The 25,658-nt window shown below is 57.8% G+C and overlaps 1 protein-coding gene across 1 annotated transcript in view; it reads right to left on the bottom strand.

Moving 5' to 3' along the window:
* Positions 1-561: 561 nt before the first annotated feature.
* GRM4 (glutamate metabotropic receptor 4) overlaps positions 562-25,658 on the bottom strand; it is a 95,995-nt gene continuing 70,898 nt past the window's right edge. The window contains exons 7-16 of the mRNA XM_089919871.1: positions 16,690-16,890; positions 16,363-16,499; positions 13,933-14,868; positions 6,692-6,938; positions 6,564-6,649; positions 4,957-5,008; positions 4,697-4,784; positions 4,032-4,107; positions 2,660-2,750; positions 562-611 (exon numbers count right to left, since the gene is read on the bottom strand). Coding sequence (XP_089775997.1) covers positions 562-611; positions 2,660-2,750; positions 4,032-4,107; positions 4,697-4,784; positions 4,957-5,008; positions 6,564-6,649; positions 6,692-6,938; positions 13,933-14,868; positions 16,363-16,499; positions 16,690-16,890 — 1,964 coding nt within the window. The remainder of the gene's footprint in view (positions 612-2,659; positions 2,751-4,031; positions 4,108-4,696; positions 4,785-4,956; positions 5,009-6,563; positions 6,650-6,691; positions 6,939-13,932; positions 14,869-16,362; positions 16,500-16,689; positions 16,891-25,658) is intronic.

The raw sequence follows: 25,658 nt of genomic DNA, 5'->3' as shown, positions 1-25,658 counted from the left end.
AATGAAGGTGAGGAGGGGGCTGAGGACAGGAAACAAAAATGCACATGAGGAGAGACCCAGGTGGAGCACAAGAGAAAAGACAGGAGAAAGCTGCAGACGGCAGAGAAAAGGCAGAGACAGAAAGAAAGAAGATACAGAAAAAGCAGACAGACACAGAGAGAACAGGTGATACAAAGAGAGAAGAGAAAATAAAGACAGGGATGGAGACAGACTGAGAAGGTCACCAATAGGATGGAGAGAGGCGAGGGAGAGAGAAAACCAGCACGGGGGGCCTCCTGTGGTTTGGGGCTGGGAGGGGCTTTGGTCCAGGACACAGGGTCTTGGGGTGGCCTGAAGCTTCCCCGGCCCCTCATCCTCCTCCTGTCACCAGCCCGGCTTGCCCAGGCAACCCAGCAGTGACCGCTGGGGGCTGTGCTATCTTCAGCACCAAGCCACGTCCGTGGGTGCCCACGGGCAGTTAGGACATCAGCTGGGCCCCCCTGCAGCGGTGGGGGGGCCCTGGCCCGATGCACCATCCACAAGGGTCTGTTCTGCTCCTCCTGTGCAGCTCCGGTGGCCTAGCTAGATTGCATGGTTGGTGTAGGCGACGTAGGTCTGTTTGGTGGCCAGCGCTGGAAGGAGAGAGACGGGGGGAGAAGGAGTCAGGAACTGTCTTCTTCCAACGCCCCTTCCACAGGGGTGTGGCCCTGCCCACGCATCAAGTTCGGACCCCTGAACTGTGTGTGTCCCCATGGCCTGCAGCTTGCCCACCTACCCATCGCCAGACCGGAGCAGGGTCCCACCCCGCCCCTCGCATCGCTTCCCCCAGACTCATCCCACCCACACCCACACTTGGGCTGCTGGCCGGGAGGGCCCTTCCCTCTTCACTTTGTCCCTCTAGGAGCACTGCCTCCCGACCCCAACCCTCTGTGAGTGTCACACCCCACGGAGTCCCTGCCACCTCCTGACTCCACCACACTTTAAGAGAATCGTTTTTATTTGTGATATACAGTCTTCAAGTATAATCAAGGGGGAGTTTTTCAGAAGTTCAACACACACTCTGGAAGAGCATGTGTGAAGAATATACGTAGATGGCAGCCTAGCGGAAGTGAGTGGAAAATAGGGACAGAGGAGATAAATAATGGAACCAGAGAGGGGTCTTGCGAGGCTAGAAACTGAGGCGTATGACTGATTCGGCCCTCTCCCCATGCCCAAGGGAAACGGAAGTCCTCCTGGGCCCCTCAGGCCTCCGTGCAGCCACGTTTCCCATTGCTGGGTGTCCTGACTCGCCTCAGTCTTGAGCCTCTCTTATCTGCACCCAACACCCTGGCCCCTGCTCATCCCCACTGGGACCAGGGTTGCCTCTCTGGGTGTCTCCCTTCCCCACCACAGCCAGGTGACAACGTCAGCTCCCCTGGGCAGCACGAGTGCCCCCACCTCCACCCCGCCGGGGTTCGCGCCTCACGGCAGCCTCGCAAGAAGGCCAGATAAGCAGCACCCCCATTTAACAATTGAGGAGCTGAGGCCAGAGGGGTGAGGAGTCCAGCCAGGTCCTGGTTTTTGACCTGTCCTGCCAGGGTTCAGGGTCTCCCTCTGTGGCCTGGGGACAGCTCAGTGAGAGTAATTGAGGCTGGTCTGCTGGTGCTGAGAGAGAAGACTAGACGGGGGAAAGCCCTGGTGCCCTTGGCCATAAAACTGCCTTGACTCCATCAGGATCCTGACAGCTCAGAAAAGAGGGCACATCTGCCAGGTGCAGCCAGGGGTGTCTGCCTGGAGAAGGTGACATGGAGGGGAGCAGTGTGGTGGGCTGCACGCTGACCACCCCCAACCCTCTTTCCCCATTTTTCACTGCCAAGTTAAGGACCGCATTTCCCAGACTCCCTTGCAGCCCCACGTGCCCCTGTGTGACTACATTCCTGTTAATGACAAGTGTCAAGGGCCGTGTGCAGCTTCCATGTCATCTGATTAAAATAGACTGTTTCCCCTGTACTTCCTCTCTTTTCCCTTCCAGGGCCAGAACAGACATATGAGGTCAACCAGCCTCGGCCATGATGATGAGGACAACCCTCTCGGAGCTGATGAAATGACAAAATGGAAGGAACCCGGGTCCCTCCCTGCACCTGCCCATCCCCCATGCACTACGATATCAGAAAGAAACAAACATCTGTCTGATTTGAGCCACTCTGTCCTGGGGCCTCTTTGTCACACCAGCGTTAACTAGAAGCCCACTCATACAGGTAGGACTGCTGTGTCACCCTCTCAGAGGGTCCCCCGATTGTGGGAAGAAGCAAAGTTGCCGGGGTGGGGTGAGCAGAGGGGACACCATGGGACCAGTGCGGAGGCATGAGGGTCAGAGTGCAGCTCAGCTAAAGGAAGAACTCTCTCCTGGCCTGAGCTGAGAGTGGAGTGGGTCGCTTTGTGCGGTAGGTGAGCTGAAATGTTCCCTGTCAGCAGAAATATTCAAGCGGAAGAGGAACAATCACTGGGCAGGCAAGTTTCACGTTTTAGGTGCCATCTGGACAGGTGCTACTGGAAGGAAATGGTGCCCATGACACACAAGACAACATTAAGAACACAGCACAGCGCCTTACAGTTTGTGAAGAATGCCCACCTTCATTTCTAAAATGGCCCAGGTCCCTCCAGGATGCTGGAGGACCAAGAGGGGAGAAGGAGCACAGACCGGGCACCATTAAGGAGGGGCCTGGGCTGGGGGGCACCAGGGGAAGAGAGCTGAGCGACAGGAGGCTGGGACCTGGGGGTGGCAGAAGGTGCTGAAAAGGAGGCGGAAGGTGGGAGGCCAGCGCAGATCAGCCTCTGGAGACCAGGGCCTCAGCCTCTCTCTGTGACTTCAAGCAGCTCCTCCCCTGCCCTGCGAGGCTGTGGTCTCCCTGCCAGTAGCAGGAGGGGAGTAGCCCTTTGTGCCTAGACTTCTTTTCCTGTGGGGCTTTGGCCACCCCCACCTCTCCACCCCACTCTCTCCCGCACCACCAGAAAAAGGGCTGGCAGCTGGCTCTGTGAATCACGAACCCGCAGGCCAGGCTGGTGAGAATCAATTCCCCAGGGCTCCATCACCCCTTGGGTGAACTGATAATTATTGAGTTTCTAAACCTGTAAACCTGTCAGCAGCTCCTGGCTCAGAGGTGAAGGAAAACCTCAGCAACAACAGCGGCAAAATCTCCACTGACTGCAGGGAAACGGGAGCCTGAGGGTGGCCATAGCGGCACCGAGAGCGGTAGGGACAAGAGAAAGTGGCGGGGAGGTGAGGGACAGCTGGGCCCCTCTTCTCCCTGAAACACCAGAGGTGCCTCCTCTAGAAAACCCAATCTGTAGGTTTCAGAACCTAGAAGCACATTGGGCCCTCAGCTATAAGCTAGGAGCCCCAGAGTCCTTCAGCAGAGCCTCAGTCTGACCGTCTGGAAAATGGGAGCAATGATTCTGCCCGGGGCCCCCAGGAGCTGTGAGGCTCAAAAGGAAGAGTTCTGGCCAAGAGTCAGGACACTTGAGGTCCAACCCTGCCCTCACTGGTGTAGGGGATCTCAGCACCTGCCACGCAGCCTTTCTAACAAATTGAACCTCTTGGAGCCTCAACTCGCTCATGTAAGATGGGGTGATCATAAACCCTTAGCCGCTCTCAGCCACGGCATGGATAGAAATACTCTCTAAACCCTGCAAAATGGTAGGCGAAGGGGCAGGGCTGAATAACCATAGTGATGAGGACAGGATGGGGACAGCGACACTCCAGGGGCAGCCTCAGCATGGGGGGAGGGGGGAGGGTGTGGGCAGAGGGCCCCAATCCATCCCTCACCGACGACAGGCCCTGGCTGCTGGCTTTCAGTCCCCACCGCCTCAGATAACAATTAGCTGGGCAGCGGCAGGCACGAGCTGTCAGCCCCCATTTGTCGGCCCCATGTTTCCTTGCCTAATCTGCCTGCAATCGCGTCCCTGAATTATTTATTCTGTTGTTTGTTTAAAGATACGTGGCCTGCCAGGGACAGAGTGAAAAATGTCCCTGCTCCACGGGAGTGACACCTCCCCGCACCTCCCGCTCACACCCCCTCCATCTGGCTGTTCCCAGAGTTAATCACCCAGCTCCTGCCCAGCGCCTCCACGGCCCCTGTTGTCACCGAGCTGAGACGGTGGGGGCAAGGGGCACTGGCCTCTGGTCCTCAGTGCAGGGGGCCATGGGGAGGGGCAGCTCTCACCCTTCCCTCACAGGAAGCAGGGGCTGGGAAGGCTGGGTCTCCCCTCGCCATGCCTGCACACCCCTCCTTGTCCCCTGTCCCCAGGTGACCAGTCTGAGCAGAGGCAGAGGCAACAGTGTCAGTGAGGCGACATCAGTGCTCTCTGTGACAGCCCTGTCCCTGTGGTACCCTCTGGCCTGTCACAGCACCATGAGGGCCACCCTCTGGGGTCAGGGTGCTATCTCCTGTTAGATACCCATGGTCTCCAGAGGGCTGATGTCCCACTCAGTCTCATAAGCCCTGGAGCAGAGTAGGGCCTGGAGGGATGGGACCCAGCAAGGGCGAGTCTCCGTGGGAAGGAGGAAATCTAAGTCAGGAGCTTGGGGCAGGGAGTGGCGAGGGGTCCGTGCCTAGGATAGAAGGGCCTGGTCAGGGGCGGCAGTGGGGGTTTCTGCACATCTGCGTGGACGAGAAAGGCCAGAGATGGGGAGGCCCACAAAGACACTGCCCCTTCCCGTCGCAAGTAGAGGGCCCACCTGGCATCTGAAGGGAGCCCCAGGCCATAGGTACAGGGAAGCTGGTGCTCTGGGAGGAAGAGCAGGACTGGAGAGAACCAGATGTCATCTGGTGGAGGGTGTGGCCAACAGAGTCATCAGGGGTGTCCGTCAAAGTGGGGGGGTGGTGCTGGAAGCCAGGTGCACTGCGGGAGGCCATATGAAGTCAGGGCCAAGGGAAAGACACTGGGTGGGGCCAGCCAGCCACCACCTTGCTCTGTGACTTCAGGAGAGTCACTCACCCTCTCTGGGCCTCAGCTGGGGATCCAGCCCAATCCGGGCCTCACAGGACTGCTGTGAAGATCACTCACAGGGGAGAGAGCTCTGGGAAGTGAAAAATCCTGTTTGGATGTGGGAAGCTACCTTCCTCCTTTCCACGGCTGATACTCCTTCTACACGTGGGAATGATGTTGAGAATGGAAGATGCTTCACCCAGAGCCCCAGCGCGGGGAGCCTGTAAGAGGGGCTGTCCCAGTCCAAACACACCTGCGAGGGGAGGTCTCCTGTTTCTCCTGATCTCTTGGTGGGTGACAAAGGGGCTCCTCTCTGGAGCCTATGTTCACCAATGTCCCTCCTGCTGCCACCAACAATGTCCACTTCTGGCCTTTCCCCCAGTACTAGAGGGAGAAAGCAGAGTGCTAACCCCAGGTGCCACCAGGATCTGAAACTCTCCTGGGGAGAGGGGCTCTTCTCCTCCTCCCCCACCAACGGAAGCCCCCCAAGACTATCAGAGAGCGGGGAGGCAGCAGGAGCTGCCATGTTAACCATTTGGACACTTACAGGGTGTCCAGGGAGGGAGTCAGGTGTGCAGTGGGGCAGGGTGACCATAGCAACCCCTCAACCCTGTCTACCTGGGAGCAACCAGAAGCCAGGCCCATGGAGGCCCAGCCCACAGTCTGGAGGCCTCGGTCTCCGCTCAGAGGCAGCGGGGATACCACCTGCTGCTGTGTGGCCTGGGTGAGTCCCTCACCTTTCTGAGCCTCCCTTTCCTCACCTGTAGCAGCAAATAATTAAAAATCACTGCTTTCAAGGTTGCTGTGAAAATGAAAACTGGTTCCTGGTAGGTGTGGCCCACAGTTGGGGTTCAAGAAATGGTCACCACTGTTACTGGTCCCCCAAGGCCTAACCTGCCCCTCACATGCCCTGCCCCTCTCTCCTCTCTGTCCCTTCTTGTCACACTGTGGGCTGGCTCCAGGGGGCACAGGAAAGTAAGCAAAGATGGTAGCCCTGCTCCCTCCTGTACACATCCCATAACCACTGAGGGACCAAGTCCTGCACAGGCTTTGGGTCTGCCCCTCAGATGCTAAGGGTCCCACATCCTCCCCCAACCCTGTCAAAGCACAACCCTCTACAGCTGAGGTCTCCTTGGACACCCCCCTGAGAACCACAGCTCTGCGGGCCCTCCTCCCGGCCCCAGCCCTTACTTACCCATCCCAGGGCCCGTATCCTGAGTCCCTATCTCTCAGGGCCCTGCCAGGGGGCGGCTGGGCAAAGCCAAGCCGAGGGGTTTCAACTGCTCTGGCACCAGGGCCACAGCTCCCAGGTTACCAAAGGGCCCCAGAGCAGTGGCCCTCCAGACAATCCCTTCCCCAGGGAGACTGAAAGGGCACAGGCCCAGATGTGGACTCCAGGGCAGAGAAATCCTGAAGCCTCAGGTCACTCTGCCTGAACCGAGGCCCCCCCAACCCCCCCCCTCCCTAGGTAGGCAGGGATCCCTGGAAAGGAGAGGCTAGAGTGGAGCAGGGGGTGTGTGGAGCGGGACCTGGAGAGACCCCATTACCCGGACAGAGTGGGGCAGAGGGGGCTAAGCTAGAGCCTCAAGCCTCTCCTCTGGGTGGGGACGGCTCACCTGCGGCCTCAGGGCTCTCCCAGTGCCCTCATTGGTCCAGACTTGGGGGTGGGGGGGGCTGACCTTCTCCAGGAAGGGGACGGGGCCTGGGCGGGCCCAGGGGGAGAGGGGCAGAGCCAGGCACTCACCTGGAGCTTCCAGGTTCTCGCAGAGCTCGGACTTGGCCTCGCCGTTGGGCCGGAAGCTGCCCTTCTGCGTGAACTTGTTGGACATGGTGGCGGCGGTGACGACGGCTTTGAGGCTGCGCTTGCGCTTGGGCACGTTCTGCTCCGGGTGGAAGAGGATGATGTAGACCTTGGGCATGTAGAGCATCCCCAGGGACACCGAGGCGCTCAGACTCACCGAGACCGTCAGCGTCGTCGTCTGGATGTACAGCTGGGGGCGGGCCGGGGGCGGTGTCAGGGCGGGCTCCAACCCCGGCCTCTCGGGGGCCCTGTCTGAAGCCCACGCCCTAGACAGACACAGTGGGGTACAAACCCGGGGACCGCCCTGTGTCCCGCTGGCCTCGGGCAGAAGGGAGTTGTGGTATAGAGCTGGGACTTTAGACCAGAATCCCTGGATTCAGCCGGGCTCACCACTGTCACTGTGTGGTCTGGGACAAGTCACATCCTTGGGCCTCAGTCTCCTCGGGTATAATATGGGCATAATTCTAGCCCTTTCCTCATAGGGCTGTTGTGAGTTTGAAATGACTTAATAAATGGCAAAAACATGTAAAATAATATTTGGCACATGGTCAGTGCACAGACGTGTTCACCACTGTTATGTGCTATTGGGTAGAGGCCCCTGGGGAGGGGCCCTCAGGGGACAGCTGACCCTCCTTGGGGGCAGCGCCCCCTGCACAGGGCTGGGAGTGAGATGAACATCCGTCGGTGCCTTGTAGTAATTCCCAGTGGCCATGGTACAGCCCCTCGACCAGGCCCCCCATTCAGTGACTGGCCCCCCCATGCCACCCTGTGCAGAGCAGGCCGCTGGCACAGGAGCTGTGGCCTGATGGTGATCCACTGGCGGCAGCCCAGTCAAGGCTCATTTCACGCTCGCTCACCAGCACTAACGTTGACAAGATGTTTAGCAAAATGAAAGTCCATTAATCTGGGTGTCGGGTAATCCATTCTTCAATGGTGGGGCCTTCCAGCCAGGGCCCGACAATTCCCACCGCCCTCGCCTGGGATGCCCTCCCCACCTCCTCCCTCCCTCCGGGTCCTCCAGGCCTCAGCTGCCCCTCTGGCCCCCTCAGCCAGGGTGGGGCCCGGGGAAGCCCAGGCTGTGGCCCCCAGGTCTGGGTATGGGAAAGCAGGAAATGCTCTGCCCCCAGATCTGCCGTTTCCGGGCCTGGGCCCCTCCCCTGGGGCCTGGCTAATGTACCACCTCCTCCAGGAAGCTCTCTCTGACTCTCAGCTCTAGCCAATCCCCCATGATAGCCTTCACTCCTTGCACCCAGCCCAGAAGTGGGGGACCGAGGTCTGGACTTGCCTCCTGAGGTCACAGGAGCCCTGAGCTCATCTGGAAGTCTCCCGAAAGGAGGGGCCAGGTCCTCCCATTCTCACATTCCTCCCCATCTCTCGCCCCTCTCATAAATACCTCATGACCTGGATCTGAAGGCCTTCATCCCAGCCACCCTTCCCCGGGTCTCCTTTGGGAGAGGGGCTGGAGAAGCTCTAGGGTCTGAGAGGAGAGAGGTGTGTGACACTGAGGAAGTCTCATCCCCTCTCCGGCCCTCAGTTTTCTCAACAGCACAATGGGATAATAGCACCTACCTCACCCAAACCATGAGGCTACCCAAGTGCAGACTGTGAGGCCACATGAAACTTACAGGGCACCAGAGCGGGGTGTGGGGGAAGGAGGCTGGGAGTGTAGAGAGGCTGTTTCATTTGCCACCATTCAGAAAATGTCACAGGCCTGGGGAAATGAGAGCTTGTTTCCTAGTGAGCACACACCCCTCTGTCCTCACACGCAACCCACACTCTCACCAACAAGCACAGTGCTGCCGCCTGGCATGTGGACCGGGAGAGGTCATGACAAGCCAGTAGGAGGGTGCTGGCCACCTCTCCCACCCCCTGGATGGCACTGGGGGCCAGGGCAGAAGGAGTGAAGGGGGACAGTCTCCAGAATATCATAACAGACCCTTGGAGAAGACAGTGGAAATCTGGGCTAAGCAAGAATGGGCTTGTTATCTGGGTCTTCACTATTGACTGGGGGTCCCGTGGGGACAAATGTGTCTCCCTCATTAGACTGGGGGTTTCCTGAGGGCAGGGGTGTCTCTCCTTTTACACTGGGGGTTCTTGAGTATAAGGGTGTATTTCCAGGGCAGATATCCGTCTTAGGTCTTTTGCCCCCAACTTGTTGATGGGAAGGAGGTATGGTTGGGCCAATATGGGGATGGTGGGACAGGGGTCAAGTACCCTCTCTGGGCAGAGTGAGGCCTGCAGTGGACACAGCCCTATATGGGGGTCAGGGGGCTGGGCTCCAGATTTCACTCTGCCCTGACACACTGAGGGATGCTGAGCCCCCTCCACTAATATAGGCAGAGTTCGCTCCATGGGCACGCACACTCGGTTTAACACCTTGCGGCCGCCAGCTTGAATACTGAATAATTTTTGAACAAGGGGCCTTCGTTTTCATTTGGCTCCTGTCCCTGAAAACTATGGAGCCAGCCCCGAGCACAGGCCTCGGTGTTCTGTTCTAATCTGTTTTTCAGCCTAGGAGCCTTTCTGCACACAAAATACAAGGAGGGGTGTAAAGAGATCAAACTTGGACAAAGCTGCCCCCCCCCCCCGCTGGGGCCCCTCCCCGCCAGCATGGGCCCTGGGGGCTTCTCTAGCCATGCCCAGGCTGGGGGCGGCTGGCCCTGTGCACAGAAGTGGGGCTGCGCACCCCCAGCCCCTCTCCTTGCCCCAGGGTCTGGAGTTCTCACCCCACCACTGGCTCCAGCATTGTTCTGGGGACCCCCGGGGTGAAGGTGCATGTCATCACCAGGAGGTGGTAGTGTGTTAACCCTGTCAGAGAAGCAGCGGTCCTCTGGAACCTCTAGCCTACAGGAATGGGGCCCAGGCGCGGATGCAGGTCTCGCACGGATGCAGGTCTCGCACGGAGGCAGAGTAAGAGGCGGCTTCCAGGATGTGATTTTACCTTCTCTCTTCTTCCAGGATGTGATTTCACCTTCTCTCCCATCCACCCATCCTCCAGCCTGAACTGCCACCCTTCCTGCTCCCCTCTTTGACTTTGGTCAGGCCCTTGCTACACTCCGTCCTCTGCAAGGAATCCTGCCTTAGCCTCATGAGTCACTGCTCCCCAGAGTGAAGCAGGTTGTCAGAGCTGGGTTTGATGGAAGAGGACAGAGGTCACCTGGGGTGGGGCAAAAGGCAAAGAAAGGAGCTGCTGTGGAGGTGGACAATGAAGTTCCTGTTTTGTGCTCGGTCTGGTGGGGGGCACGGAGGAGTCCGCCTGCTTCGTGTTTCTGCCCAGGCTGACCCTGGTGGGTCCTGAGATCCTCAGTCTAACAAACCAGACAAATGACCTTCCCCACAACCTGGCCGGCCTCTGAGGCCACGGCCCGCCCCAGCCTGGCTGAGCAGTTACCCCAACCAGTGGAGAGACGATGCCCCAGTCAGCTCAGGGTAATGGCACGCGGCTACGCAGGTGAGCCCTGGAAATCCAGGCCAACGTGGGAGATCCGGTCACCTGCTCACCAGAGCAACATGGACAGCTTCACTCGGCGCCACCTGCAGCCTGAGGGACAGGCGGGGTTGCAAGTACGCGTGCGCACACACCAGGGCACGCATAGATACTCACAAATCCACACTTATGTACCCATGCGACTCTGCATTCACACACACACCCCTGAACTCACAGCCGCACACTCCTACCTGACTCAGATACACCTGGGCTCTCACACACACACACCCCTTCATGTACCTGGGTACACACACGTGTGCACACACACAGATGCACTCAACACACCTGCACACATACTTGAACACACACATACACCTGTGCACACACACACCTACACTCAAACATCTGCACATACACTGCTGAGCACGCACACTTAATCTGCACACCCAAATACATCCTAGCAGCCATGAGCCCTCAGTGCACACCTGTCCATCCCCACTCAATCTGCACACACACACACACACACACACACACACTGCCCATCCACTGCTCAATGTGCACAGAAAGGCACACACACATTCTGTACACACACACTTCTGTACCCATAACACAACTCCCCATAGTAGCCCCACTCCACTCCATCTACACACACACACACACACACACACACACACACACACACACACACACACACACACTAGCACCCAGGACCCGGCAGTCACTGGGGCTGTTTGTAGCTCAGACATGACACAGCACAGATAGAGCTCCAGGGTTGCCTGAGCCTCTAAGAAGCCTGGTGGTCTGAACTGGAGGGACTTCAGAGCTCCCCTCCCCACCCTCGCCTCATTCAGAAGCCCAGAGAAGGAGGAGGCGTATCCCATGTTGACGCCATCAGGGGCAGAGCTGGGTCTCAGGACCATACGCTGGTGTGGGCCAGCCTGCTTTGCGACCCTGGGCAGGTCCCTCGCCCTCTCTGGGCCTCAGAGGAGATCATCTCAGAGGCTCCTTTTCATAATCTGTACTGAGAGGAGCCTCCAAAAAGGGAGAAATCAGAGGCAGGTGGGGTGGCCTGGAGAGATGGGGGGAGGGTGCCGAGATGGGGGCTGGGCCCCAGCACCTGGAGGTGGGAGGGTCTGGTACCAGGATGACAGGGACCGTACTGGGAGCAGCGTGCTGGCAGACAGACAGGGGAAGTTATGGGAAGGCAGAGCAAGGGCCTGAACCACCATGCTGTCGGCCACCTGGCTGTGCACCTTTACACCCTGAGGAGGCGAGGGAAGGGGCCTCCTGGGATTGTTGAGGGTAATGTCTCAAGCTGCCAGCTTCCTGGGGCGTGGGCGGCCTCCCCTGGGCGCTGCGGGGCATGCGGGCCTCTGCCTGCACCTGCCCTCAGTGGGGAAGGCCTCTCGCTGGCCTGCTGGGGTTGGAGACCCAGCCCACCGTGCGAGCTGTTCCTCAGTGGCGGTGGCTTTGGCTCAAGTGTGCAGGGTGGCCTGGAGCCAGGTCTGGTCTCAGACCTCGGGGAGCTCACTGCCAGCCTCAAGGTCTGCTTCTCAGAACCCCCAGTCTGCTGGGTCACCATTGGAAGACAGGCCACAGGCCTCTCTGCACCAGACCCAAGGGATTTGGGGTGAAGGGCGCAGCTCCTGCACTTGAGGAGCTGCTAGAGAAGGGGTGGGCACCTACCAAGGAAGGCCCAGGGGGAGAGGTGCCCCAGAGCTGCAGGGAGTGGTGTGGGCTTGGGAGGGGCTCCTGAGTTAGACAGAGTAGGTTCAAGTAGTCCGGCCATGCCTCCTACTGGCTGTGTGACCTTAGACAAGTCACTTCACCTCTCTGTGCCTCCACGTGCTCATCTGTAAACAGGGATGGTGAATCTACCCTAGCTCACTGTTGTGGTGCCTGCTGACCACCAGGTGAAGTGCGTAACACAAGACAAGCCGCCCTCCGTGGTTGCTTTGACTGCTGCCTCACTGAGGCCAAGCATCTCTATTGGAGCTCACACCCAGGCTCACTCTTTTAAGTGCTGGCCACAGGATGGCGACTCCCCCAGGTACAGATATAACCCAGCCCTCGTCCCTGAACCCCAGACTCACATAGTCAACCACTGACTCAACAGCTGCACTTGGACGTCTCACGGGCATCCCAAACTCAGCACCTCCAGAGGACTTCCGGATCTCCGCCCCCTATAGGCTCCGCTGCCGTCTCTACCCCGCCCTGCACCGCCCCCCCACCCCAATGCAGACACTCTTTCCTTCCCATCGCTCACACCAACGACTGTGGAGTCATCCTGACTCCCCCCTGCGCCTCTCATCCCACACGCACTCCATCGGAAACCCAGCCAGCCCCACCCCCTGACACAGCAGGAATCCCCCGCACCTCACCACTCCTGCTGCCAGCAGCTCCCTTCGGGATCATTACAACCACCTCCAGCAGGGCTCCACCCAGCAGCCAGAGGGATCCTTTTAAACCTATGTCCCAACGCATCCCTCCCTGCTCAGAACCCCACCGTGGCTCACTTCTCACTCCCGGTAAAAGCCCACAGCCTGTGGGTCCTACACCATCTGCTCTGTGTGCCCCTTGACCTCGTCCCCTCCACCCTCCTTCCCAGCCCCAGCCTCCTTATGGCGGGTAAATGGCTTTTACACCCCTCATGTTGTGTGATTGCTACAACAACTGTAAGGACTGCAGGGGAAGGGTCATGGCCCCAATCTGTTGATGAAGAGACTGAAGCAGAGAGGCCAGCTGGCTTGCCCAGGACCCCACAGTTAGACACAGAGCTGGGGTCCTCAGTCCCTCTGATTCTCCCTATCTCTGGCCTCTGACTTCAGTGACTCCCAATCCTTCAAGATAAAACCCCCCAGCACCCAGGCAGCACTGGGGCAGTGATGTGGGCAGAGTCCACGGGGCCCTTGGGGTGTATCTAGACCCTCAGGCCAGGCTGGCAGGATAGCCTGACAGAGCCCCCAAGAGGCAGCTCATCGGCAGCTCCAGCCAGTGGAGGGTGGACCCTCAGCTGATGCTGCCACGTATCCCCACCTGGCCTCCGGGGTGGCTTGGGGCCAGGGAGAGAGGGAGCGAGTGCCCAATACATCACCCACCTCGGGGACCCATGGGGATCCTGCAAGGGCAGAGAAGAGGGTGGAGAGAGGAGGAAGAAAAGAGGAGTGGACAGGAAGGAAGATGGGCTGAGTAGGGAGAGAGGTAAGGGAGAGTATAGAGAAGAATGGGGAATTCCCTGGCGGTCCAGTGGTTAGGACTCCACGCTCTCACTGCCGAGGGCCCGGGGTTTGATCCCTGGTCAGGGAACTAAGATCCCACAAGCCACGTGGCGCAGCTAAAAACAAGAATGAAAGCGGGGGCAGCATCCCAGGCTGGCAGAGAGGAGAGAGGAAGGTGGGAAGGAGATGGGGAGGGGAAAAAGGTGGGGCGGGAGAGGCAGGGATGGAGAGATAGGGAAAGAGAGAGGAGAGGGAGAGAGGAGAGGCGGAGGGTAGAGAGAGGGTGGGAAGCAGCAGGAAGGAGAGAGATGAGGCAGCGGAAGGTGGTGGGGGCCGGAGAGAAACGGGAGAGGAGGCAGGAGAAGAGAAAGGGAGAGAGAGAGGAGAGAAACCCAGAACCTGGAGAGAAAACTGAGACAGAGAGAAGACAGAATGAGGCACGAATGAAGGCACTTCCAGAGCAAGGTGAGAGGCCAGCTAGCCCCAGGAGGCTGCCCCCTGCTTGCCTCCCTCACCCACCCCCAGCCCCTGCCACTCACCTTGTCAGCCGACTGCGAGGTACCAAAGAAGATGGGGATAAAGGCGAGCCAGACGATGCAGGTGGTGTACATGGTGAAGCCGATGGGCTTGGCCTCATTGAAGGTCTCAGGCACTCCGCGCGTCTTGATGGCGTACACGGTGCACGTGACCATGAGCAGCATGCTGTAGCCCAGCAGGCAGATGAGCGACAGGTCCGAGATGTCGCACTTGAGCACGCCCCTGGCGAAGCGGGGGTCGAGCGTCCGCTGGTCCTGGAAGTCCACCACCGAATGGGAGGGGTCCACTACAAACCACACGCAGATGCCCAGCAGCTGCAGGGAGATGAGGCTGAAGGTTATGGCCAGCTGCGAGGCGGGGCTGATGAAGCGCGGGGCGCTGACTGACCGCTTGCCCTGCTCGAAGATGCGATAGATGCGGTTGGTCTTGGTGAGCAGGGCCGCATAGCTGATGCTCATGCCGAGCCCCAGGAAGATCCGGCGCAGAGAGCAGGTACCCAGGTCGGGCTCGGCGATCATGAGGAAGGTGGTGGCGTAGCACAGGAAGATGCCCGCCAGCAGCACGTAGCTCAGCTCGCGGCCCGAGGCCTTGACAATGGGCGTGTCGTTGTAGCGCACGAAGGTGACCACCACGAAGAGCGTGGCAGCGATGCCCACCACAGCCAGGAAGAGGGGCAGCACGGCCCAGGGTGAGTCCCACTCAAGCTTGATGATGGGGATGGGCTGGCAGCCCGTGCGGTTCTCTGTGGGCCGCATGTCGTAGGGACATGTCTTGCAGGTGTAGCGGTCCACCTGGTACTGGTACCCCGTGCAGGGCTCGCAGTGCCAGCAGCAGGGCATGCCCTTCACCGTCTTCTTCCGCTCACCTGGCTGACAGGGCAGGCTGCAGATGGAGCGGGGCAGCTGCTGCCCGCTCCCTGGCCAGTGCATCCGCTCTATCTGGCAACAACAGTGCAGAGGAGAGGGCCTCAGGACATGCTGCCAAGTGCCCTGGACCGCCCCACTGGTGGCACCAATCTGAATCACTTAGTTAGTGACTTTAGTTAGATGGGTAAAATCCAGCTGCCCGGGCCCTGCCAGGATCAGCTGAATCCAACAGCCGCATTTAAATAAGCTCCCCGGGGCAGGATCCAGACCCAGCTGACCATGGGGGATCCTGCTCGAATACAAAACTCCCAAGGGTCGTATGGAGAAACGCCCAGAGACCGGCAGTGACAACCTAGGGTCACATGGCAGAGTGGAGAGGACCCAGCAGTCCCGACTCCCAGCCCCATGAGGCCTTGCTATGCAAAGTGGCCCCCAGACCGGCCACATCAGCATCACCCAGGAGCTTGTTGGAAATGGAAATTTTTGGTCCACCCCAGACCCACTGACACAGAATCTGAGTTTCAACAAGACCCCGCAGGTGACTCCTGTGCACCCTCAAGAAGAAACGTGCTATGGCTCAGCCCACCGGGCCTCCTCCAGGCGGCACAGGGACTTGGGTTCAGAAGAGGACAACGAATAAAGATTCAATCACAGGACCAATAATGTGTGCCCACAGGTTAGCGTTCCTTCGCATCTTGCTCTAAATGAGTGCTAGTCACTGTTACATGTCTCTGAAGACACAACTGCTGCAAGCTAAGAGGCGATAGAAGCTGGCACGTCCTACTGAATGTGTCGCAAAGTTCTGGAAAGTAAGCGAGAGCTCCAGGAACTGGGCAAAGGGAGCCTGACTACACTTGGGAGCCGTATTCAAAGCATCAGTTCTAAATAAGTGGCTCTGGGCTCCCCTGGTGGCGCAGTGGTTGGGAGTCCACCCGCCGATGCAGGGGACACGGGTTCGTGCCCCGGTCCGGGAGGATCCCACATGCCGTGGAGCGGCTGGGCCCGTGAACCATGGCCGCTGAGCCTGCGCGTCCGGAGCCTGTGCTCCGCAACGGGAGAGGCCACAACAGTGAGAGGCCCGCGTACCGCAAAAAAAAAAGTGGCTCTTAGGAGAGTTCATGCTTAGAGAACAGCAGGCTGTGCTCTTTGCCTTAAGACGTCGTCCTCCTCTGTCCAGACACCGCCCTCCCCTTCCTCACTTCTCTCCCCGCCGAACCCCCCCAAAACTTTGAGCCCCTGAACTCCAGCGTGACTTCATCTATCCGGAGTTCTTGCCCTGCGAAGGGGCAGCAGGCAAGAAGACCCCAGGCCAAGGGAAAGGGCAGGGGCAGGAATGGCAGCAGAAGCCCAGCCACCCTGTTCTTCTGTTTCAGGGTTGGGGGGCTCAGGGCCCTCTGAGGTCTAGGGTGGGGCATGGAAGGAGGCCCCAACTTGGCAGCAGCAAACCCGGGGGGCAGGGCTAGTCAGCGGCTGCCTCCCCTTGGCCTCCCCTCCCTGGGTTGGGGTGGCCTCTCTCCGCCGCCCAGCCCCCCGGGACCCCTCGCTGCCCTCCCGCCAGGTGCTTACTCTGAGGTGCAGGTGGTCAGTCCAGGAGCCGATGACCTTGTACTCGGCAGAGCCGTTGCGCAGCTGGTACTGGTAGATGTCATAGCGCCCAGGTGCGTCTCCGTTCTCATTGAAGGTCACAGGGTTCCCCGCGATGCCTGCGGGAGCCCGTGGGGGTCACACGCTCAGCTTCTTTGCTGAGCCTTCACCCAGAGTCAGGAAGGATCGTGAGCCCAGGGCAGAGATACCTCTGTATGGAACCCCTTGGAAGCATCTGAAGAGACCCCCGCGCACTCCCACCCCATGGAGCCCCAGGACCCTTTCCCCAGGGTTGGGTGGTGCCCCCACCTGAGAAATTGACGCTGCGGATGTACTTGAGCAACTGGGTGCCGTCCACAGGGTCCATGCGCGGGCAGAGCCCCACGCGGCCCGGACACAGGTCACGGTGCATGGCGTGCAGCGCGTGGCCCATGGCGTACACGGCGTCAATCACAAACTGTACCTTCCCCTCCTGCTCGTACGCTGAGTCCTGCCCAATGCGCTCACGGCCTGCAACGAAATATTCAGAGTGGGGGCGCCCATGAGGCCCACCATCCTCCCAGGTGTATGGTGGGAACCACGGCATACCTAGGTGTGCCTTGGGGCCCAGAGAGCCCACCTGGGCACACCTAGGTCTCCGGACCCCTGGCCCAGTGCTCGCTCCATCACCCCAGGAGATGGTCTCGTGGAGGGCCCGGGGAATGGTCCTGAGGTCTGCGGCCCTCACTACTGTGCCGCTGGACCCTGTGCCCTGAGGCCCCAGGACAGCCAGGGCAGGCTCCCTTGTCCCCATCACCCTTGGAGGGCAGTGAGCCTGCGGGTCTCCCTGTGGCCGTGGTGCTTGCCTGCCCTCCCCCAGCCTGGCTTGGACCAAACACGGGAGCAGCTGGCCCTCACACAGGCAGGAGCTGTGACTGTCCATGAGGGCAGTGGTGCCCTACAGCAGCTCACCCATGGGTAGCCCCAGCACAGGGTATGGGTGGGGAAACTGAGGCCCAGAGAGGGTGAGAGATCTGCCACAGGTCCCTCAAGATTCGGGACACCAGATGCCCTCAATGACTTCCAGATGCCCCAGACACCAGAAGGCACCATCATCCCCATCCACTCCTCCCCCATGTCAGTGACATCCCCCCATTAGCCACGGTGAGTGAGCTTTGCAAAATGGGGAACCCACCCCACTCACCCCCTTCTCACTGCAAACAGCAGTGGCTCCCTAGGGCACTGTGACCTCCCATCCTCACCCCCTGGGCTCTGGCCACACCCAACCCCTCTGCTCTGGGCCCTGTGCAAACTCTTTGGCTGCCAGAGGTCTCGATGTCCTCTTGGTAAAAAGATCATCCTCCTGCCTCACAGAAGTGCTGTGAGGCTTAAATGAGATGAGATAACAGAAAACACGTGGCACAGAGTAGCTGGCTAAGCCACACTGTTATTATGTTTAAGTGGTCAGAATAGAGGGTTTCTAAGGTGGGCTACAGAGGTCCCGGGGCCAGAGCAGGCCAGGAAGGCTTTCTGGAGGAGGAGGAGCTCCTGGCCTGGGCCCTGGGTAATAATGATGATGAAGAATAAGGACTGCTAACTTCTTTTTTTTTTTTTTTTTGTAACTTGCTCCTGTTTACTTTTTTTTTTAATTTTAAATTTATTTTTGGCTGCATTGGGTCTTCATGGCTACACATGGGCTTTCTCTAGTTGTGGCAAGCAGGGGCTACTCTTCGTTGCAGTGCACAGGCTTCTCACTGTGGTGGCTTCGCTTGCTGCAGAGCACGGGCTCTAGGCACGTGGACTTTGGTAGTTGCAGCACGTGGGCTCAGTAGTTGCAGCATGCGGGCTCAGCAGTTGTGGTGCATGGGCTCTAGGGTACATGGGCTTCAGTAGTTGTGGCTCACAGGCTTAGTAGTTGTGGCACACGGGCTTAGTTGCTCCGCAGCATGTGGGATCTTCCCAGACCAGGGATCGAACACATGTCCCCTGCATTGGCAGGTGGATTCTTTTTTTTTTTTTTTTGCGGTACGCGGGCCTCTCACTATTGTGGCCTCTCCCGTTGCAGAGCACAGGCTCTGGACGCGCAGGCTCAGCGGTCATGGCTCATGGGCCCAGCCGCTCCGCGGCATGTGGGATCTTCCCAGACCGGGGCACGAACCTGTGTACCCTGCATCGGCAGGCGGACTCTCAACCACTGCGCCACCAGGGAAGCCCCAAGGCAGATGGATTCTTAACCACTGCGCCACCAGGGAAGTCCCAAGGCAGATGGATTCTTAACCACTGCGCCACCAGGGAAGTCCCAAGGCAGATGAATTCTTAACCACTGCGCCACCAGGGAAGTCCCAAGGCAGATGAATTCTTAACCACTGCGCCACCAGGGAAGTCCCAAGGACTGCTAACTTCTATGGAGCATCCACTCTGTGTCGGGCACTCTTCTAAGCTCTTTATGTATATATTAAGTCATTGAATACTCAGAACAGTGCTACGAGGTGAGTAATTATCCCCATTATAGAGATGGAAAAACTGAGGCACAGAAAAGCTCACTGGCATTCCAGGACCACAAAGAGCTGGATTTGACCAGGTGCTCCAGCTCCCAGCCTGTGTACCACACTACACCTGAGAGACTGTGAGAGCCTGACTGCAGGGGGACGGCAGGAAAGTGGGGGGCGGGATGGGGCAGGGGCTCTGAGGTGCGGACACAGGGGCCGGAGGATGGCAGAGGAGAGGAAGGGAGAGTGCTAGGGAACCCCAGCTTCCCCTCCCACAGCCCCTGCATACAGCATGGCCTGCAGCCTCCTCCCTCAAGGCCAGGACAATGAAATTTACCCTCATACACACACACACACACACACACACACACACACACACACACACACACACACACACACACACACACACACACACACACACACGCCTCCCTGCTAGAGGGCCAGTGCTGCACCTTACAGAAGTAATTCCCCAGCGGCCAGCGGGGTGAATGGCTGCACCTGTGTCCCACCCCATGGGCCATGGGCCTGGGTGTCCCATGTCTGTCATGTGGGGGATCAGGTTGAGGCCCCAGGGATCCACAGATCACCCCCTAGATTCCTCTATTTTCAGCCAATGTATGGTCACTGTGCCCTGCTGCCCAGGGCTCCCACAGAGCTGATGGCACATCTCATATCCTTGTCTTGGCCACCAAGACTCTGTGACCAAGGTCAGAAACTGACTCCAGTACCCCAACCTCAGGGTCAGAGATCAAAGGTCCCCAGTACACAGACTAGACAGTTTAGGGGCAGATGCCCAGTTGGCTCTGGGGGCACTGCTGGGTCCAGAGAGAGCCCACAGCTTTTACGGCGCGGCCTTGGGGCTGGAGACAGGGTAGTCTTCAAGGGGGCTCACCTGGCTCTCCCAGGGGTCAGCTAAGCCCCTGGCTACCCACTACACTTCATTCACACAAGACTGTCTGGGCTGAAACCCCAGCTCTATCCTGTACTCTAGCTGTGACCTTGGACCTGCCACCTCATCTATCGGGCTTCAGTTTCCTCACCTGCAAAATGAGGATAATGATGGTACTTACCTCATAGGTTGGGACAGGGTCCCTATGAGGGTAAATGGGTTTATATTCACAGTGGGTCATAAAGAGGGGCCTGGTGCTTGCCAGGTGCTACGGAAGTTTGTTAAACACAAGGGTACAAAGAGTTCTAAGCCCTGCCTGCCTCGGAGCTCCTGGGACAGCAGAGCTTTGCTAACAGGCAAAGCTCTCTCTAGGCCACAGCACAAACAGAGATGGATGGACAGGAGAGGCAAGTTCTCCAGCCTCAGCAGCCTGCCCTCTTACTCAAGGCTACTGATCCCAGCTTCTGAGAGCCAGGAGAGAAGCGCAAGGGACAATCCTGTCCCCGAAGGGTGACAGAGGGGCCATGGAGGGAAGCAGGGGGTCAGAGAATCCCCTTTCATGGGTGGTTGGGACCCCCAGGCCCAGACAGGGAACCACAGTTCTGGCAGGAAACAAGACACACATTTCCGAGAGCTCCTAGAGGAGATAAATTCCAGACACACGGCAACAATGACAGCAGCAACAGTTTGAAGATGTCCTAATTGTGTCCCAAGGCACAGTGAGCCGGAGATGTGTTTGGCTCGGCCACGGATGACAGCCAGCCCCGGAACCATCCGGGAGAGGACTTTCTCCATCAAAACCCCCGCAGCTGTGGTTACTACGGCGACTGCAGCCTTTGTCTGCAGGTTGTAAATTGTAATTGAAATGAGTTTTCAAGGTTGAAATAATCAGAGTTCCTCCCTGTCTCCCTGCTCACCTCTCCACAACTACTCACCCCACCCAGCCACAATCCTCCTGAGTTCTAGGCTCGTGTGTACACACACACACACTCCCTCACATAAAGGTATACAAAATCAGCTACATATACACTCCCATATTTTCACATCTACACATATAAAGTAACAACACACAAACCTGCATGCATTTATATACATCCCTATACACGCATCTATGTTCAAACATGTAGAAACATAAGTGTCCATATAAACACATACTCTATATATTGGGTTGACCAAAAGTTCGTTTGGGCTTTTTTTAAGATTTTTTTGATGTGGACCATTTTTAAAGTCTTTATTGAATTTGTTAACAATATTGCTTCTGTTTTTATGTTTTGGTTTTTTGGCGCGAGGCATGTGGGGTCTTAGCTCCGCGACCAGGGATCGAACCTACACCCCCTGCACTGGAAGGCGAAGTCTTAACCACTGGCCCATCAGGGAAGCCCCTCGTTTGGGTTTTTGTAACATCTTACGAAAACCCGAACAAACTTTTTAGCCAACCCAATACACAGCTACACAAGTAGCATGACACTCCTACAAGCACGTGGTCATTCAGATTCACTGTCGGCTGAGAAGCCCCACGAGCAGGTCCTGACAAGGATATGAGTGCAAGTGTTTCATCTGGGAGGTGATGGCTGGAAGCACAAACTGGGGGTGAGGAAGTGAGGCAGAGACAGGAAGGGATGGGAAGACACTAACGCCAGGTGTGAGGCTCAACCCCGTGGGGGGCTCTAGAAAACTGTGTGGCCTATGCCTCAGGGCTGCCCCATCTGAGGGGATAAATAGCCCCACTGCCACCAGTCTCAGGCTGCAGACTGCTCCCGGGGACATTCACTCCATTGGCAAAGCAGGGCTGGGGAGCGCCGAGGGGACCTGGGGCACCACACCCACAGGTTCAAGTCCACACGTGTAATCGGCGTAGGTGTGTGGACATAGCACACACATCTACACACATATAAACTTCCACCTACATACAAATGCACAAACATACACACTGGTTTTCATCCCTTGTGCAAATTTCCAGGGAGCAGGATAAGAGGGTCCTAGGATGTCCCACCCCCAGGGAGAGCTGTAGTGTGTGGTTCTGCCCTGGACCAGCCATATGACCCTGGTCAAGTAAAATTTACATCCCCCAGATGTAAATCCAGGGTAATAACACTTACCTTGAGGGGCCACTGAGAGGATTCAAGGAGGTGCAGACGTAAAACACGCAGCATCATGCCTTATACGCAGTGCTCTCTAAGCCTCCGCTTTCCTCTCCTCCCTAACACTTCCCCGCGGAAAACTCCCCACCCCTGGAGACCTCCACCCCAGCCCTGGGCCGCCCCTCCATCCTGTCTACAGCCCGGCACGTGCTGGGTCTTCCCAGACCCCCAAAAGATGAGCGTGGGGTGTCCACCCCACGGACAGGGGCCCAGGTCAGCTCACCCACTGACACTCAGATGGGGGAGGAAGCTGCCACCTGTGTTCCCGGCCAGTCCCCCTCTTTCCTGACTCTGCCTGTGGTTGAGCCATTCTCCTCGTCACCTCCCTGGAACACGCAGGTCTTTCTGAGGGTCCCCGAGTCCTGCTCCGGAGGCCAGGCTCCACCACCCCGGCATCCCCAGAAGTCACAGAGCAGGCTCCCCCTCCTTGTCTGGAGTCACACCCTTGTTCTTCAGCCCCATTCATACCATGGTGTCTGCCAGTCCCTCCCCTTGAACTTTCAACCTCCATCAAGCCACCTGCTTTCCAGGTAGGGCACCTCTAAACAACTCAGCCTGGTGCCCCCACCCCTAGATCTGTTCCGCCAAACTCCACCACAGCTCTCTGCCAACTCCTGTCCTGGGGAACCCTGAGCCAGCCCGTGTCTTGGGGGGTTAGGGGTGGGGGCCCATAACGGTCACCCCCTTGGGGGCGGGGAGGTGAAGGGTCTTGCCCAGCAGCGGGGGCAGGGGGTGGTGGCTCCTGACTCTCTTCCAGGTGCTCTCTTTCTGGCTTTCAGTGGTGGTACAGCCCAGGGCTCCCCGAACTTGAGCCAGCCTCAGGCCCCTTTTGAAGGAAAACAATTCTGTCCCAGGATGATCCTAGGATGAATGTGGGGATGAAAATACTGACATCAGAGGCTGAAGCCCTGGCAGTGACAGCTACTTCCAACTGCAAATGATCACAGGAGCAGAGAAGTTGTCTTTGCAATCTGTAAAGACCGCTTTCAGAAGGCCATCAAATGAAAATGCCAAGTTCAAGAATCGTCATGGAACTCCTAGGTCGCTGAGAGTCTGACTTCAAGAACATATCCCCAGATGTCCACAGACCCTAATTCAAGAAACAGGACGTGGATGTCCAGCCAGATGGGAGCAGCTTGACACCCCACCCTCCATTCAGCCTCTCACTGGCCTGCTGAGTTGCTTAGCATCTCTGAGCTTCGATTCCCCTTGTCTGTAATGAGGTCGGCTCCCGGGACCATTAGAGAAGAGTGATACCTGCAGCAGAAGCCACACTCGGCACCTGCACAGGCCAGCTCCCAGGGAAGGCCGTTCTCTACTCCTCACTGGTTCTGCCCAGCCCAGGGGCCTGGGCTTAGCTCTCCCAGACAGGGTCAGACTGGGGCCAGGGGTGAAGGGGAGGCAGCTCGCGGGGCCGAAGTCACAGCCAACCCCCCACGTGGATGCCCCTTCTCCCCCATCACCCAGCCATGCTCCTTTTCCTTCCAGTAGCATCTAGTTTTTCCTCTACTGGATCTTTGCTGTCAACATGTTTTAATTTCTTCCATTTAAACAGAAACCCTTTCTTGACCCCACTTTTCCCCCAGCTAGCATCCCTCTCTCCCTGTTTACAACAAAACTTCTCAGAAGGGTTGTTCTTACTCACTGTCATCAATTTCTCTCCTCCATTTTTCTCCTGACCAACCCCAGTCTGGGTTTTGCACCCACCTCTCCCAGGAATCTCCGCGTGGCTAAGCCTGGCCCTCCACCCCCAATCTCAGTGCACCACCAAGAACCTCAGAGTCATCCTTGATTTTCTGCCATCTTTCTCTCATCTCAAATCCTTTAGCAAACTCTGAGGCCACACTGCAAAACTGATAAAGAATCAGACTCCTTCTCTCCATCTCCATGGCTACCACCTGCTCCAAGTTCTCACCACCTCCCACTTGGACTAGAGCCCCGGCCCCTAACTGACCTCCAGCTCTGCCCTCACCCCCATCTCTGCTCCAGGAGGCAGCCAGAGTGAGCCCATTATAACATAAATCTGATCACGTTAATCCTTTTTCAAACCCTGCCATGGCCTTGTTTCATTTGGCATTAAAAGACTAAATCCTTACAAATTGCCGACAAGGCCCACAGACCCGTGCCACCCCGCCCCACCTCTAGGACCCCATCTCCTACCTGTTGATCTCTCTGCTCCAACCACATGGGTCTCCTCACTGCTCCCCAGACCTGCCAGGCCTGAGCCTACCTCAGGGCCTTTGCACATGCTGTGCCCTCTGCCCAGCATGCTCTTTCCCAGTCATCTTCCCAGTGAGGACTTCTGACCTCCTGATTTAAAGGTGCAACATCCCTAGTCTCCCAGAACTCTCCAGGAGGCCTCCTGGATCTGTCCTCTCTGGTCTCATGATTAAGCTCTCTGGAGGCCCTCAGCTCTGACTACTGGGACCACACCATCATGTACCACCTTGTCTCCAAGGCCATATCATCTCCCACCTGCAGGGGGAGCCCCCCAGGGCAGGTCTGTCCCCTTCACAGAGCCCAGCACAGGGCTGGGGACACAGTCAGCCTCTGAGTAAACGCCAGCTGAACAAGTAAGAAACAGCACTGAGGGGAAGGGCTCAGGACCCCTCTGCCCACCAGGTGGCTGACGGCTTGGGCAAATGTGAGTTCCTCTAATGAGTGGCACAACCTGGCGCATACTAGGTAATCCCAAATGTGGGTCTTCCTTCCTTTCCCCAGGTTCCTTTAGGAATGTGGAGGTGAAAAGAGCCACAAAGCCAGGCTGGAATAGCCAGAGGGCCCTGGGGCTGGGACATCAGCTGGCCTGAGGCAGGACATCCCTGGAGCCAGATGGCCAGAGTTCAAATCCCAATTCTGCCATTTACTACCTGTATGACCTTGGGAAAGTCTTTAACTTCTCTGTGCCTCAGTTTTCTCATCTGTAAAATGGGTTGCTGTGAAAAGCAAATGCAAAACACTAAAACAGAGCTTGACGTGTAATAAATGCTATATAAACATCAGCTGTTATTATTGTTATTGCTGCTGGCACAGGCTGGGTGATCAGCATCTCCCCACACGTCCCCAGCTGCCATGCAGCCACCCTCCCTCTCAGAACTCCCGGCCCCTGGGAGCAGCAGGCAGTAAATTTCTCCTATGTCCTCGTAAACCAGGCCTTCCTCCACTCAGCCATCACCTGGCTGGCAGTCCTGTCAAAAAGACGGATACCACATCTGCCTTGTTTTCAGCTTTAATTCCCAAGCCCTGCTCTGCGGGCTCCTGGGGAGGGGGCCAGGAGAGGAGGCGGGAGGTGGGCACTGCCCTCCCGCAGGCCTTGACAGCTGCAGAGACACCCTGCTCCGTGACCCCTATCTCGCTCAGGTGTGGAGCAGCCCACAGGCCATCTTCTAGTGCTTCCGGCAGTGCTTCCTCCAATCCTTCTCTGGGAAACCATGAGAGAGGCAGCTCTGCTAGGGGCAGGGCTCTGGGGGATGGAAGTGGGTAGTATGATCCCCATTTTACAGATGAGGAAACTGAGGCCTCAAGAAGTGACCTGCCCCAGATCACACGGCTAGGAAGTGGCAGCACTAGGACTCACACCCAGTTCAGGGGGACTCTCACAGTTGTGTATTTGAGAAAGAATGGGTGCCCAAGACCACTTGCCGCTTTGAGACACACCAGCCCAGTCTCCAACTGCCAGTATCTGCCACTCTTCTGAGACTCTCTGGCCACAGAAGCCCTCTTTGCCAGCCATTTGGCATGTGGAGGCACTGAGGAATTAACACCCTCTGGGAACAGCCA

Source organism: Delphinapterus leucas, chromosome 10 (genome assembly GCF_059928025.1).
Source record: "Delphinapterus leucas isolate spDelLeu-1000000601 "Yukka" chromosome 10, BTC_Dleu_Yukka2, whole genome shotgun sequence".
In the NCBI taxonomy this organism is placed as follows: domain Eukaryota; kingdom Metazoa; phylum Chordata; class Mammalia; order Artiodactyla; family Monodontidae; genus Delphinapterus; species Delphinapterus leucas.
Note: the sequence above shows the minus strand (reverse complement) of the source record. Positions and strands in the feature narration are given on the sequence as shown.